General features: G+C 37.9%; 1 protein-coding gene across 1 annotated transcript in view; it reads left to right on the top strand.

Annotated features, from left to right (window-relative positions):
• Window positions 1-1,459: 1,459 nt before the first annotated feature.
• sh3bgrl (SH3 domain binding glutamate-rich protein like) overlaps window positions 1,460-17,393 on the top strand; it is a 39,583-nt gene continuing 23,649 nt past the window's right edge. Inside the window, exon 1 of the mRNA XM_004916893.4 lies at window positions 1,460-1,713. Coding sequence (XP_004916950.1) covers window positions 1,669-1,713 — 45 coding nt within the window. The 5' untranslated portion in view covers window positions 1,460-1,668. The remainder of the gene's footprint in view (window positions 1,714-17,393) is intronic.

The following is a 17,393-nucleotide window of genomic DNA, read 5'->3' as shown; positions in this document are numbered from 1 at the left end:
TACTACCAGAGAGCCGGCCATGAGCAGAGATTTAAATGCACCATTGAAGGCAGCAGACCCTGTGTCCGAGCCCCCCTTCCTTGTTATGTCACTGTCTCAGACGCCATCAGATTTTATCTGGTTGGATGCAGACACAGCATGCAGCGTTCCCTTCTGACAGGCTTGTATGGCTAAGCTTTCTTGTAGTTTAAGCATAAGATTTTTCTATCAGTCCCATTATATTTTGACCCAGGCAACTAAATTCATCTTGTAGGATGTCATATGTTGAATTAACATCATCCTGCAAAATCTCCTGTGTAGTTAAGCTCTAAAGGCTTATTGTACACATACCATTTGCTCCGCTAACATATTTCTTCCTGCAACAGACTCGACAGTCCCAATCAAATGCACATTTTTATCCCGATATTTGGCTGTTTCCATGTAATTGCCATTCACTTATATAGCAGGCAACCCAAGTGGTAACATATGTTTCTCTGTGTAAATAAACATTTTATGTATGTCATAAGGAAAAGCTGTGTTGACTTAAAAACAAACACCAACATTGTTTTTAAAGTGTAAAAGGCATTAAGAAAGGTTGCAAAAACAAGCACAGCCTTCTGATATGCCCATCAAAGGTGTGCCATTCCAGGCTAATTTAATCCCTAGGGCCAAACGATGGAATTACAACAATGGGTATAGATGTTGTCGTAGCAAGGATCACATCAATATGACAATGCAGTCCTTGATCCTGCAGGAAAATCAAGCCTACCCGAGCAACATCTGGAGACAGGGCAGATAAGCTGTGGAATAGGTCTGAAGGACCTGAATCGTAGATTAAATCTGCCTTTGTATGACCACCTTTAGTAACCCTTCCTAAGGAAAACAACAGAACCAATTTCCAATTCAGGAAAACAACAGGACCAATTTGAACCTGTCAGTGCTCATGTAGCAAGGAAGAAGGAACGCGCAATCCCAGTTTGCTTGTTAGCTCAAAGTATACAGTTGTACAGAGCCTGTAGCTAAATCTGAGGATTGTGTATTTTTATTCTCTGCATCCCTAAATTAATATTCAGTGTTTGTAAATAGTTAAAAGCTTCCTCCACATTTATATATATAGTAACCAATCTACTGATTTTGTTGGGTTAATAAGTCCCTTTGCTTAGTTTCTTGCTGGTTTCCACTGCAATAATATCACATGCAAATTCTAGCAGCTGGTTTCCAGGGCAACCATAAAGAGTAAATTAGCCTGCAGATGCTACTGGTGGTCCCCCATTGTAGTGAATGCAATTACAGCAGGCCAAGTGTGGTTTGTTTGGCAGCGAGGCGTTAAACCAATACATGTAAGGAAAATCCATGCATGAAGTTTTCCAGTTCTAGGATTACAGGGAACAGTAGAGAGTTTGTTCTCCACTCTGCTGCATTTTATTCATGTAAATAAAGTTCGTTGAACAAGGGAGGGAAAAAAAGAAAGAGAACCTCCCTGCTCTGCATCCAGAGTGGCTAATACGTAGCAGCAGCAGCAGCAGCAGCAGTTCCAGCAGTGAGACAGCGGCACATCACCCTCAGCGGGAGGTCCCACCGGCAGTAAGGAGGGGGAGAGCTGTTCCACAGGAGCACAAGGGAGAAAGAGCGAAACAAGGTTGGACGCAGAGCAACAAAGCATCCTTATCCAGCTGTGCCAGAGGCAAGATGGTCATTAGAGTTTATATCGCAACGTCTTCGGGCTCCACATCTGTAAGTAGAACAACAGCTGCAGGCAGCAGCAAATGGCAAGGGCAGTGTGCGGGGAAATCCATCCGCTTATAAGGCAGTACCGGCCGTACATGCACTAGGGCAGAGCGGGATGATACCTGTGGGGCGGGAGCGATACAGGTGTTTGCACCCATCCTCCTCTGCGTAAGAAACTCATGGACCAGGACCACCCTTACCTGAATAAAATGTGTTATAGAGGGAGCATGTGTGCTGTAATACATTAGTATTGTGTGGGGATCTTGTGCATCAGTTGAGACCACCGCCCAGCAAGCACTTTCTAACTCTCTTATCTGTGTTATATTCTTGTACCGGAGTCCATGGGGCATCAAGTTGCTTTACCTATAATATTCACCGTGCCTATCTGAGAAGAGATTAAATAGCAGCTCCCCAGCACATATTGCTACCTTGATGGGGTCTCATAAAAGGGTTACCCAATAATATTTAGTATTTATTATATATCGGGTCCAAAAAGGTCCACTTTGCAGAGGACCCTATAGGGCTGGCTTGTGACTTTATCTTGTACTGTGACAAAAGGAAAAGGTTTGGGATGGCTCCGAATGTGGCCCCAGGAAGAAAAGAAACTTTTGATGTAATTAAACTATGAGGAAGGGTTGGTTATTAACAAGCCTAATCAGAGGGGTGAAAGGAAAGGAGCAGCAAGCAGTTTAATCACCTGGACTTATACCCACAGAAAGACCACATACAGTGCGGATTGCCTTTCTATTTAGTTTTTGATATAACTAGCATATTATAGTTGCATACATATCAGTATATAAAAAACTCCACCATTTAAGTTCTTCCTATTATCACTGTGTGCGATTGTCTACAATCATGTTATCTACTTACTGTACTTACCCAGATTTGTTCCTGTTCTGTGTTAGTAGTGAAACACAAGTTGTTTCATCATGGATCTGTAAATACTATGGGAATCCTAATACTGTGCATACCTAACCACTAGATTAAACTGCCATATAGCAAAATAAATGCAGCAAAGCTGTAAAGATTAAGAGCTGTCCTGGAAGCCAGGAGCAACTAAGGCCTTTGTCAGACATCATTCATTACACTTACAGGTGCCTGTAGGGAGCACCACAGCAATTGTGCAAGATGCACTGCTGCAAAAATGCTGGAATTTTGGGAAAAAAACATGCTCAATTGTGTCCAAAAAAGTGCACTTGGCATCATGTGCTGTGTTTGTAAATGAACCTTTGTGAATCCCAAAATATTTCTTAAGGCCACAAAAGCTTTAGGGTAATAATCTGTTTTACATACATATGTCATATTTACATAGTAAAGACACACAGCGAATAGTCTGAGCCCCTGAGCAGTCCATGGATCTGTTGCATTTATTGCTATGCCCCTGGGGCTGTGATGCTTGATTTACTAGTGCCCCCTCTGTCAGGAAAAATCAGAAAATAAGAGATCTAGTTTCAGTGGTTGTGTCATGCTGTTACTTTGGTCTGTCCCAACTAGATGAACCAGAAGTTATATTGCTATCCATCTTTACACAAGAATCTGAAGAATATCTGTTTTTTAATGGATATGGATAGCATGGTATTTATATTTAAGCAATTTACAGCACCCAGAAGAAGCTATACAGTAACCCTAAATATCCTAAATACCTGGGGTATATATACAATAAAATGTTAGAAATGTTGTGGCTTTTAGATGCTCTTTAAAAGTAAACTATTGCTAAAGTACAAACATCTCCAGCAAAAATATTTATTTAGTACGTTATGATTAATTTTAAATAAATTCACAGAAATTGATTTCCTAATAACCATGTTACTCTTGCAGAGTTGTTACCCTTTGAGTTACTTGACACTATCAAGTATGTGCATGACTGCCACCCAGTGGTAATAAACTCTATCTTCTCTGAAAGCTTCTGCTGCCATGGGCACAGGTTTACACTGAGCCAGTAGTTCTCTTGTGCAGAGCCTGTGACAGCTGGTTATTTCTTGCCTTCTATATTCAGTAAGAGATTATGATCTGTATGTGTACCTAGAAATTAGGTGCAGACCAGACTGCTAGGCGATACCTCAGGGAACACATAAATGCTACACACTGGTTACTCTATTGGGCACCATGAGCAGTAACCAATCAGTTATTGTAACCAATCAGTTATTTTTTTAAAATCAGATGCAGGTCAAACAATAAAAGCAAACATTTTACTGATTGCCATGGTTTACTACCCAGGTGCAAATTTGCCCAGTGTTTATAAAGTAGCCCCTCTTAATCTTGGGGTTCCACTGCCTTTTGCAGAATACTGTCACAAAGAAACTTTAAATAATATATGTTCATAAAGTCATGTGTAATCTAAGGAGAAATGTGTCAACTGTAATTCTTACAAATGCTACACTGGAAACTCTGTAACACATCTCTAACATCTGACATCTGTAACATTCTGTAATTTGTTTTATTTATCTGCACTTTCTACGGAGACAGCCTTATGTAGAGTTACAAATGATCTCTACATTTCCCAGGCCAAGATACATTACTTTTGTTTCAAGCAACTGTTGAAACACTCACCCATGCCCTTATCCCATTCTGCTAACGCTGTTGTAACTTATTACTGAATGGTTTATTGGGCTCCAACCAGTCTCCTCTGCAATCACTTTTACTCACTGCTTTTAAGAGGGAGCCTGTTTATGAACTGTTACATATTTTTATCATGGCTGCCTGTTAATCAAAGAATAGAATACAACATCCTTCGGCTTACCTTCAAAGCCCTCCTCAATGATTGTATTCACTTGTTTCTCTCCAAGCCACCATTTTTTTTGTAATATCTACTAACACCTCTCATTTTAAACAGGAGGAACATGATTATTTTTGCTTGGATAGGCTACCAACAAAAATCTTTCCACTGTATAGCTTATACTTATATATAACTATATATACTGGGGAGGCCAAGCCTGCTTAAATATTCATTATCCTCTTACTGTGGTCTTAAACTTTCTAACTAAATTCCACCTTTTTCCTCTGTCAGGAATATTCTTTCAGTCACTTAAAAAATAATTTTAGATCCTACCTAGATCCTGCCTATCCACTAGAACAATATATTGTCCAGTCTTGGCACCTAAGGGCTAATACCCTTAGGTTGTTTGCTTTTGCCCTTCTATTTGTGTCTATATGATATCCACCCACCTGCAAGCTCTACTGGGCAGGGACCTCCTTCCCCCTACATCTCTTACCACATTACACTTCAAAGGTACAGCACTGCATATACTAGTAGTGTTATATAAATACAGTTATACAAAAACACATATTGTTTCCCACATGAGAACTTATGAGACCATAGCAAATAGGAGGGCAGTTTGAAGACATCACAACATGGAAGTTTAAAAACCTACAAGTTGACAGTTGTACCTATAAGTTTTAAATATTATAAGTTATTATAAATATATAATAGTATTTTTGACTTTTTGTAATTTATGATGTTATAAATAGATAACTCTGACATTGGGGCAGTCATTTATCAAAAAATCCAAAAGCAAACATATACAAAACTTTTTCAACTTATCACATGAAAACCGCAACCAAATTTATATTACAGAAATTTCTAGTAATATATTTCTAGTAAGATTTTGCCAATTATAATAATATACATGGCTGTTTTGTATTAAGGGGTATCACATTTTCTGAAAGATACTATTATTAGATTCACCAAGTGCATGCTGTTACGGTTTGGTTGCTTTGGTGGAAGAGCACAGTCATAAAAAGAGCTGACATATTTTCAGAATGCAGAAAAAAACAATATCCTTATTCATTTTGATTACTTATTATCTAACTCAGTTTGCAAATACAAAGCAGAAGTAAGCACTCTAGAGTTTTGTTGTTTCTTGTTAGAGCAATTTGCCACAATTTACAGCAAAATGTATAGTCGGAAATTAATACATCTGCACCCCAGATTACATTTTTTTTAAAAATAAATATTTCAACAGGTTGTAGGTAGTCTTTGTATGCTGAGTCTACAGCAATGCAATTTTTATATACTGTTCTCCCTTGATACGGCCTGCTTGAAACACAGGTCAAACTTGGTATTTAAAAAAGAACAGCCTTACAAGGGTAATGTTTTGTTGAACTGATTTAGGGTGTTTCATATTTGCTAAGCAAGCTATATGAGCTATAAAGGAGGGATAGAAAGAAGGAGCAATGCATGTACAATACTGCAGCAAGCCAGAATAAGGCCTGTGGCAGCATTTTAACCCCCATTGGGCACATGGGAAAAGCAGAAAAAGATGTTTTGACTGCTGATGCATTTCCCCTCAGCACAGCGGTGGACTATTGCTTGGTGTTTAGCTCACTTCCTGTTCAGCAGTCTGAATTTTGTTTGGAAACAACAAAGCTGGAGTAAGGGACTAAAGGAATCTGCTTCCCCTTCATAGGTTATAAGAGTGCAGAACTATATCAAGGTGTTTATTTAACCCACAGTATTATGACTGCTGAACCTTAGCACTTTAAGAAAGACCATGTGCTTATAAGGTGACCATCCCTGTATTAGTGGCCGCCATCTGAAAGGGATTATTATAGCATGTGCTATGTCAGCAATAATCCTTTTGTTATTCTCAACCAAGCCAATACACATCTGCATGAGTGAAGTTTATGCTTCAGTCTTTTCCCCTCAATAAAAAGTCCAGTGGGACATGTAATGTTAACTTCTTGGTTTCTGTTTACAGGATGTAAAATTTGGCTTCTAGTGAAAATATGCATCTGCCTGTTTGCAAAAATGCATGTGCTGAATAAAATTGTTTAGAAAGCTTACAGTAAATGCCTTTGACGAGACACTGACACTTAAACACTAGATTCTTGCATGTTTTAACTTTTATAGATACGGGTGTAACCGTGTAAAAGTTTATGTTGTGAGGGAAGTCTCATAAATTCACCCTCTGTCTTCTCTATTGAAATCATTACTGGTTTCTCAGTTTTTTTTTTTTAATATTCTAGATCCCTGTCTCACTTAAAAAATGAAAAGCAGTTAAATAAATAAATTAACCCCCAAACAATGTGAAGTAAAATCAGACATTTCGACACGGTCTACATAAAAAATAAATATTACCAGGAAACCTTGTAGTCTTTGTAATAATACAACAGAAGATTGTACTTGATGGGAACTAAGTTATAATTAATCCCCCCCCTCCCCAGGAACTTTGTGTATGCTTGTGTTGCGCTCCAACTGTTTTAAAATTTGAAAGGATAAGGAAAGGCTAATAAAGAGTTAATCTCAAGCTGTAGGCAAACTTTCAGTTTTCTCAATAGTGCCCTTAAAGGACAATGAAAGGTTAATATAAATTAAAAGTAAGTCTAAAGGCATTCTTTTTAAGTACTTACTGCATATCTAAATTCCCAGATCCCTGCTTGCTTCTCTGAGATATGGTGCTGGCAGCCTACAGCAGTGTGAAGACTACAGTGACATCACTGAAATCTCTCTCCCCTTCCTGTAGGCTGCCAGCGGCAGCCTTCCTATTCTCTGAGCATGTGTGTAACTTGATCCTGTCTCCTGTTCTGAGCTACACATGCCCACCAGCCAAACAGAAGCGGATCTGGCAGAGGGGAGGGGGGGAGGGAATGAAACACATGTGCAGTATGAAGCAAGGAGGGAAAAGAAGGGAGAATACCTTTTTAGAGATGGCTGCCTGTTCTAGAAAATGTGAAGTAAGTGTGACAATAAATATTTGATTAGGTGAGCCAAAAGTGTGGCGTTTTTCTAAACAATAGGAGGACTATTGGGCAGTATGCTTTTTAAATTTTGACTTGCATTCTCCTTTAAGTCTCCCCATATTTCTTCCGTTCAGATGATCAGAAGCCTCATAGGAAAAAAAAATAAACTGAGCTCTGTAAAGAAAGTTCCCATAATGCCTCGCTCCTGCACCAAGACCAAGACTGGAGTACATTCACAGCTTGTAAGACTATGAGGAAGCTTCCTTCTGATTGGCTCAGATCACACATTCCTAAGGGGGGGAGGGAGTTCTTAGCATTCTTGAGGGAGGGGGAGCACAAGAGGGGAGAGAGGAGAGAGCTGCATGTCTCTGGCACAGGAAAACAAAGAGACAAGAAATCCCATTTCTTTTGACAGAGAACTCAGTGCAGCCTTTCTGTAAGTGCTTATGGCTGTATTTACTCTACATAGACCTTTCTGATAAAGCTTACTTAGTTTTTACCTTTCCTTCTCCTTTAAGCTATTCTTCAGTATCATAAAAAATGAGAAAAAACTGCACTCCTTCTTCTAAAAAAGTCCTTTATTTCATTAAATATAAAAACATGTGTGGCTACTGTGAAACAGACAGCCTGACGCTTTTCTGGAAGAACCCCTAATCATTGCCTATGATAAAGGGTTCTTCCCGAATTGTGTCAGGCTGTCTGCTTCACACACATTTCTTTACATTTAATGAAATAAAGAAGAAGAAGTTTGGCTTTTTATTAATTTTTATAATGTTATAGCAGCGGTGGCACACTGCATGTACATGGCCTGCACCCATCTTCAGTTTCTATGGTAAGTCTATGCAGAGATACATTTTCCTTGCTTATTCTTTAGTATCCCCCTCTCAGCAATCTGTCTGTCTTCATACAGAAATCAGAGTTTGATTGATCTGGATATATTTATACTGTGTATGTATATATACCTGAGATGTGCATAAACATACATAGCTTTTGAAAGATAAATGCAATGGTTTTTCTCTCATTTATTTGCAGTACAGCCCTACAGTAGTGTTAACAAATGCTCTTTTTCAAAGCTACCATTCTTGTATATGTCAGTTTCAGAGTCATTTTTATGGCTGCATTGTGGGCAAGTAATTGCTTCCAGGGCACTCTTTGCTCGTATGTTGTGAGTAAGTTTTATGTGGCTCATCCCTTTGTGGTGAATGGAGTCAGTCATTGTGTCAGCATGTGGAGACATGTAGCACAGCTGAGAGACGTGGAAGTATTTGGGGTAGTATGTTGCCTTTACTTCTATTTCAGGCACTGAGCTTGGTATAATTGCAGATCAGTTGATAGTCAGATACAGGAACTTTTCCATAAGAAAATGATTTCTTGTGTTACACGGAGCAAGATGCTGCGTGTGTATTCTCTGTACCATGTAATGGTATGCGTCTGTCTTATAGGGGTATAAGTCATGGACAATTTATTTTGAGAAAATATATCTTCCCTGTAAAACTATTTTAGAATAATATATTTATTTTTACAGTAGTCTGTAAATTAACAGTTAAATTAAGAGTCTTTGACCTTTACAATTGAAAAGATTATGTGAGGATAATTATTCTCACAGTACAGGTACTTCATTGGGCCAAACTCACAGAATTATCTCTTAGCACAACCTACTGAATTACAGCATGTTTTGCACTGTGCATAAGGCTATGGGCACAGGCAAACATAGGCCAAGAACCAGTCTATCTACTGTGCTCATCACATTCCTGTGTTTCCTCTCACGGGTATTGCGTCGGTCTGGGTGCAGATACATGGCACGAAAATTCATAGTCGCGCATTTTCATAAAATCTAATCTACACACCTCTACCGATGCAGCGTCTGTGGCTGCAGACACTGGAGCGGTCTGAGGGCAGTGGGTTGGCTGTCTCTCAGCTTGTCTTCATACAAAGCCCAAGAAAAATCCCTCTGTGCCCATAGTCTAATACCAAATTCTTGTAAACCATGTAATAACTTTGCCTCAATAAAATCTTGCAGTGTTGCTACACACTGATGAGTAAACGATGTTGTAAGGCAGCAAAAAGGACTTTTATTTGAATTACAAAAAACAAAGGTAAATTATTTCATTTCCTTCATCTCAACATTTCCTTTATCTCAACAGGATGTGGTTTCTTCTAAACAGGGACACATCTGCTTATACCACAAGCAGTCAGTCACTGTATACAGCACAATGTATAGATTAAATGTTCATTACATGTTCAGTAAAAACATTGCATTGTTTCTTTGCAGAGACTCCATAATTCTGCTTTGTCCTGCATCCTACTAATACTAAACACTGCCTTGGTCATACTGCATATCAAGTTTTGCTTGTTTGTTAACTAGGAAAGAAATAGGTGACCATGATAATGTAATTAGAGATACATAATCTGGGAGATATAGTAAGTGTTTTTGAAGCAGTATCCAGAGCGCTCTGGCTATTTCTTAAACCATGCTTTATTATTTTAATATTGCAATAGACCCTATGTCATTTACAATACAATACAGTTTTCTTGCCGTGCTTGGCACTAGTAGGTTGTACAGAGGTACAGCAATCCTCCGTTGCCTATCTGTATCATGTTTGCAGACACTAGTCTTATATACTAGGTGAATTATTTTAATAATGCTTCAAAAAATAAATAAAAATAAACGGGCAGAATATTTTAATGAGCAAATAGGCAGACATGTGGCTAAAGCTGTTTTTATTATAAGGTTTTACCTGTGTATACAGCTGACTTTGTGAAAAGCTGCTCCGTACATACACCTGTAGCTGCAAATATTGTTAATAAAATCCTCAGACTCCAGTACTTTGCCAGAGAAAACAATCCCATGCAAAGCTTGGATACATTTTGATCTAATGATACATTTTGATCTAATGAGCTTGGATACAACTGGGGTAATGAGGGGCCAAAATAAGTCACTATATAAACATGTGTCATGGTACAGCTTCTAAAAAATAAATCATTTGGAGCACTTACAGTAATGCTCGTATACATGAATGATTTAAAAATATGACATTGTCACTGTAACCATTAAGCCAAACAAGTCCCTAAAATCCCAGAGCTCTGAGTAACTCTGGTGCTTGTTTCCACAGACGTATGCCGCCTTCCATTTTCAGCTAAATAAGGAGTGTAGCAGAAAATTGTCTTTTTTTAGACTGAAATTGCTCATGCTGGTGAGACACATTAAGCATAGAGCTTATGGAGGTTATCGTATTAGCCTTCAACACTTTCTATAAAAAAGATTGCATGTTGCCTATATAAAGATTTTTTTGTACTATTTTTTATATTTCATTGCGTTTTTGCACTGATACTGTCTTGAACTCCTTAATACAACAGATGCACAGACACATACACACATGCATACAACATACATGTATATACTGTATTTATATAAATCTTTATTTATTTAGCAGTGCTTGGATACATAGCACTGTGCAAAAAATACACAGTGCTGGTCATTCTGGATCTATTAAGCTGTTGTACAGATAACTTTACTTATACAGATTTTTTTACATTATTTTTTGGACATGGTTATTATGCTGTAGAATTGTTTGCATAGAATATGTGCCTTTTGGCTGTTACCATAGGGGCAGCTTGTTTAGAGTAAAGGGGATTTATAAAGTATTTTCATAATTTTTTGAACACCATCAATTTTTTTAGCACTTTATTCATATTATTCTGGTGATAAACAGCTAAGGGGTCAAAATATGAACCATATTGATATCCAGACAGGGTCGGACTGGGCTGGCGGGACAATGGGAAAAACCTAGGTGTTCCCTCTAATTTATTTTGTGCCCACTTTTTAAAACCATGTGCACACTTTAAAAAGTTGGTGTGTGCAGTGTAAAATGATGTGTTTTCACACCACAATTTCTTGTGTGCGCTGGTCTCAAAATTTTTGTGGGCTCAAAAGCGCACAGCTTAGAGTGAACAATGGCCTCAGCCCTTTGTAGGCCTCACCAGCCCAGGTCCACTATAGGTTGGCGGCGGAAGGAGGAATGCAGGTGCAAGTGTAAATAATGCAAAGCAGCGTGAGCCGCAAGTGTAAGGAATGGGGATGGGCATGGGTTGGTGGCAGCAGGAAGAATGAGGGTGCAAGTGTGAGGAAACGTGATGCAGTATGAGCATGCTAGTATAAGGAATGGGGTGGGGGAAGGTTGGTGGCAGAATAAGAAATGTACAACTGGGGTGGGGGCCCTTAGGGTGGCAATCCCAATCTGACACTGCATCCATGGCATTCTTTCAGAAAGGCTTTTATTGATTGACGACTGTTTTGTGAATCAAATCCTGCCAAACTCTTGGGGGCTGATTTACTTACCCACGAACGGGTCGAATGGAGTCCGATTGCGTTTTTTTCGTAATGATCGGTATTTTGCGATTTTTTCGTATGTTTTGCGATTTTTTCGGATTCTTTACGAATTTTTCGTTACCAATACCAAAAAACTTAACGCTACGAAAAATGCGCAACTTTTCGCGTAAGTTTTAACGGTACGAAAAATGCGCAACTTTTTACGCAACTTTCGTAATGGATACGAAAAACTCGCGTTTTTACGCAAAAATCGTATTGGTAACGAAAAATTCGTAAAGAATCCGAAAAAATCGCAAAACATACGAAAAAGTCGCAAAATGTTCGTTTTCAAGTCGGAACTTTTCCAATTCGGGTCGGATTCGTGGGTTAGTAAATCAGCCCCTTGGTATATCTGACTGCGATAGTTGACACTTCCACAAGAATGAATGAGTGCTTCCAGAAAGTCTATGATGGCTGGGAGAGGGACTAAAGTGAATGGTGAACAATCTCTATAAAGAACTGTGTAAACATGTTGGTGCTTTATTCACAAGGAGAATAACAGTGTAAGTTTCACATAGTGCCTTTATAAAATAAAACTATGAATTGGACATTTACTAAAGAACAATTTTTTGGGCTCAGGTTTTTTTTTGTCGCCGAGAATTCGATTTTGTTGTAGATTTTTTTTTTTTACAAAAAGAAGCAGAGAAACTAACAATGGACTGCAAATGAATTGGGAAAGACAAGCATACTGTGATTTTAATCTTTATTTGTGTGAGTGCAATATCTATCTATTTATATTGTGAAACTTTTGTTCAATAAAAGGACCGTGTGACCTTAATACCTAAGATTTTATATTGTTCAGTAATTTTCATTTTGTAATGAATATTTTGCATTTAATATTTTATACCTGTCTTGCACCAAAATTGCATAATATATATTTTTTAGCATTTAGAAAGATTCTACAGGTTATTAACTGCATTTGCATATTATTGCAATATAATACATAATAGCATGCATACACTTTAAAACATATTCCTATAAGTGGACAACTCAGTCTTTAGTCTTGTGAGAAAGTGAGAAATCAGTAATGTTTTCACCTGGTGTCAAAACACTGAAAACTGGACTATCCATTAATACCAATACAAGTGGCAAACCTATTTTTCTCTTTAAAGAATCCTGCCGACATGAATCAAGGAGTGTCAGGGGTGTGGGTCGGGTGGACCATGGGTATGGTCTAAATTGTCCCTCATTTTATAATTCAGACATGCCAAATGTTTGCCCTATGACCCTTCAAGTGATGTTAAACTACAGTTATCTGTACCTCTTCACAGTGTTGATAAGTTAGGGGAGTTGCATACCTCCCAGTTGTCCTGCTTTTTGAGTGACAGTCCTGATTTTCAGAGTACAGGCTGCTGTCTCGGATTGTATATTAAATCTTCTGCCTTTCCTCAATCATCTTCCACTGTGGATATCACAGACATCCTGAATTCTTTTACTGGAGTTAAAGCCAGGTAGAGGGAGGGAGGGAGGGAGGGAGAGAGAGAGAGAGAGAGAGAGAGGAGAGAGAAAAAAGCAGTTTATGAGCACTAGAAAAGAATAAAACATTTGGATAGGTCTTCTGTTTGTGCAAGAGTAGTAAAGGAAATATTTTCAGTCTATCCATTTCTGCATTGATCTTACTGGCATGTCTGACATTAATATGATGATTATCAATTTTCTGTAGTAAATATACTGGCATGTCTGGGGGTAATATGCTTGTTATTCATTTTATTTAATGATTATACTGACATGTCTGGGGTTAATATGCTGATTATCCATTTTCTGTAGTAATTATATTGGCATGTCTAAGGTTAATATGTCTGTAATTCATTATATTTAGTGATTATAAAGGTGCATCTAAGGTTAATATCCTCTATCCATTTCTGTATTAATTATACTGGCATCTGGGGTAGGTTTTGGTAAAATGGGTATGATATCTAGAGGCATCGCCAAAAAGTGGGCATTTTCAAAAAATTTGGCTATGCCTTGTGTGGCAAATCTTTTGTCCCTCTTTCTATTTTTCAAATATTGGGAGGCATAGAGTTGCACAAATATTGTTAAGTTATCACCAGCTTGCTGTGCTCTCTTTCTTATTTTATCTCCTCTACTGTTGCCACCCACAATTGCAAAATTGTTTTAAGGTGCTCCACATTATCCCTTTAAATAACTCTGGTTTTACATAATAGAGGAAGAGGAGCTGTCAGCCTTTATCTCTGTTACTTTTAATGTACCCCCAACTTTCATATTCTCCAGAAGCTCCTGGTGGATCCAGATTTGTAGCTCATCTGCAGCTATATACTGCAAATTCATCTATAACCTGAAGTGTCCAATTGCATTAGAGGTTCTCTGAGTGTTTCAAAGCATAAAAACATCTGGTCAGCAGGAAACAACGTAACTACAGTGGGCTCTTTGTTCATTGTAGTCTAACCAATGTAACATTAAATTATCAGTGTGTAACAGCCCAATGGTAAATATATTTGGAATAGCCTGTCTCCGTGTAGGTTATTTATTTACTGTTTTCACTTCTGCTGTATTGAGATGAACCAAGCAGAGATCAGGTAAGAACGTGGATCAAGTGGTCACTGGTCAAGTTGCCAAATAATTTTGGGAGAGATACAGAAGTTAATTTTTTTTTTTTTCAAGATATACGTCAGTGGGCAGTCAAGAGTATTTTAATGTCTGAAAGCATTTATATGGTCCCAGCCCAGATTTCTTAATATTACATCATAATTTTTAATATACAGGTATGGCATCTGTTATCTGCAAACTCATTATCCAGAAAGCTCCAGATTATGGAAAAACCATCTCCCAAAGACTCCAAAATTTAAATTTTTAAAATTGATCTCCCTTTTCTCTGTAGTAATTAAACACTACCTTGTAACTGATCCCAACTAAGATATCATTGATCCTTACAGGAGGCAAAACAATTGTATTGGTCCTCTACCGATAATTTTTGCATCTGAGAAAATGTGGGCAGCACTGCCATAACCTGTTGTGAGATTTTTGTCTTTCCTGTGGTATCTATTGCTTTGCATTTACTGAAAGATAAATACTACAATCCGTGTATCATAGCCAAGAAAGATAATTATGATTCATTGGGATATATCTAGTAATTCAGCTTCTGGACATGTTGTATTTGCTTTTGTTGGCAGTAGACTTTCAAATTGCTTATCAGCATTATTTTGCTACTGCATGCATCCACTACGTTGGCTTTTTAGTGCTGATTTGTGTCCCTATAGCTTGTAACCTTCTCTTGTGCATAATTCCCAGTTATCTACATAACTTGAAGAAAACTTATTTGAGGGCATCTTTCATTTTCCATGTTGTGCAGTGATTATACTATATTCTTTATGTTTGTGGGCTTGGTTATAACAAGTCTGGGAAAGATTCATTAGAGCATCACGTCTCGTCTTACATACAGGCCTGTATTACCATGCCATGTGGGTTATTACCATGCCAGACAGATTTTTAGGGTGCAAGCTACATTCTCACACCATGTTATTGAAAGCTTTTAGGCAATCTAAATGAGTCTACTAGGATGTATGTGTTGGTTTAAGTGTGCTTTATTTTTCATGTATTATGTTGGGATAATCTGGGTATGTATATTAGGATTTCTTTCAGCCGCAGAGGTATGTGAGCTTTAAAAAGAAGCCCAAATTTTTTTCTTTTCTTGGCAGAGTTAGGCTTACGGCATATGGTTGTGTGTGTCATATTTTACTTCTACAACCATTATATCGAAATGCCCATAAACCAAGGCACTTTGAATACTATAGTTCTTTCTGCAAGGGCTGTGGTAATCACACTTATATGCCAGAGGCCCCAGTGAGTGAGCAGTTGTCCCCCAGAGCAGTCACATAAAGTTATCTTATTTAGAGTCTTACTAACGTATGTGTTAAGGTAGCCATACATGGTACAACCCACTCCTTTGGCAGGTCTTTTTCCAATCTTCTTCCTGTATGCCCACCTAAGGTGGGCGATATAGGGCTAATTTAATTGTTTGGCCCTAGAGCCAAACAATCAAATTAAAATTATGGGTATATGAGCTGTCAAACTGAGGACTGCATCAATAAACGGATCAAGATCTAGTCGATTTTAGACCAGATAAAGGTTGGGTAGGCCCGTTGTGGGTGCCCATACATGGGCAGATATTTGCTGAATCGGTCTCTAAACTATAATTATCTATAATCATTAGATAACAAGTTTAATATAAGTAACTAATGGTTCTAAAGGTTCAAAGAATTATGCAAAGGGCTAAACCCTAGTTGTTTACCATCCAATAAAGGGAAACCGTGTAAAATGGTAGGTAACATGACTGGAGAGGAATCCTCTATATGATAGAGTTGGTAACAGTTTATTGTTGATGCCCTTGGTGGTAGAAATTAGTTGTATGGTATCTGGAATAACAATCTACTACTAGTATCTGAGATCAACGCACGTGTTGAATAGGAAACTGCATATCGTTATGATAATACACTATGATTTGTAAATTGTGCAATATAAAAGATGGTTCTGCCCTTCCCCTCTGTGACAACAATAATGTATATACTTCTACTGTTTGAGAAAAACGATATTGAGCAGAGCATATGCTGAATTTGTTGGATAAATGTTTACTCTTAAGTGAATTGTTCTGCCTTCAGGTGCCACATGAAAAGGTTTCTACAAACATTCATCTCTTTTTTTCAGTGTTCACATGTCAGGATACTGTTAGGCTCACTGCCATAAAAGCTGTTCTACCACCTGCTTTTTGATATACCTGTACCACCTGTACCACCTGTACGTCTGGCTTTGTGCATGTAGCAACATAAAAGGGACAGGTCATGTACCAGTGACCAGTCTTATATTTCTTGATACACCTTCCATATGTAAACAAAAAGTGTGTTTTTACTATAGATACTAAATATTATTTATTATTTTTATAAGTCCTATTAGTGTGTTGTTTAATCTTTGCATTTGTACAATGGATTGAAATTACCCTTGGATTTTTAAGCAGTTTGTGAATATTTCTTAGCAAGGAAATATTAATGCATATATTTATACAACCCATATGTGAAACTGCAGATTATACTCCCATAACACTGAGGATTAAAGGAATCTTGAAACTGCAGCACTGGTTTAACAAAATGATAAATGCCCATTGCATACAACTTGTTTTTGCTGTTTTTTGTTTCTCAATATGCACTGTATTCAGTGCAACTATAGTCAAGCTGCTTGGTGTCACCATAGTGCATGCATAAGGTTTTCATGGAAAGATTGCTTTGCACATCTGCTCTATACATTATTATCAAGGTCAAGATCAAATCTGCCCCCACACTAGCCACTTGGGAAATTTAGTAGCTTCAGGCCTCTGTGTATGGTTCTAAAGCTGTGCCCCAATGGGTTAGCATGGGTTAGCAACTAGATGTAAGTTTTCCCTAATTATGAATAATCATCTATAATTTTTGTATGCATGTCTATTTATTTAACCCCCCTGTGTTTAATCAGTAGAACAATATAATAGCTACCTTTTCTAGCATTATTATTATTTAACACACACCCACTAAATTAATGGTGCCCTCCAGTGAAACAGACTTAGGCGGCAGATATGCTCAGCTGGTCTGCGTAGAACATGGATCAGAGGTTTGGGTCCACAAGTAGATTCATATTAGTCTTTGGAATGCAA

This window comes from Xenopus tropicalis, chromosome 8 (assembly GCF_000004195.4).
Source record: "Xenopus tropicalis strain Nigerian chromosome 8, UCB_Xtro_10.0, whole genome shotgun sequence".
Taxonomy (NCBI): domain Eukaryota; kingdom Metazoa; phylum Chordata; class Amphibia; order Anura; family Pipidae; genus Xenopus; species Xenopus tropicalis.
Note: the sequence above shows the minus strand (reverse complement) of the source record. Positions and strands in the feature narration are given on the sequence as shown.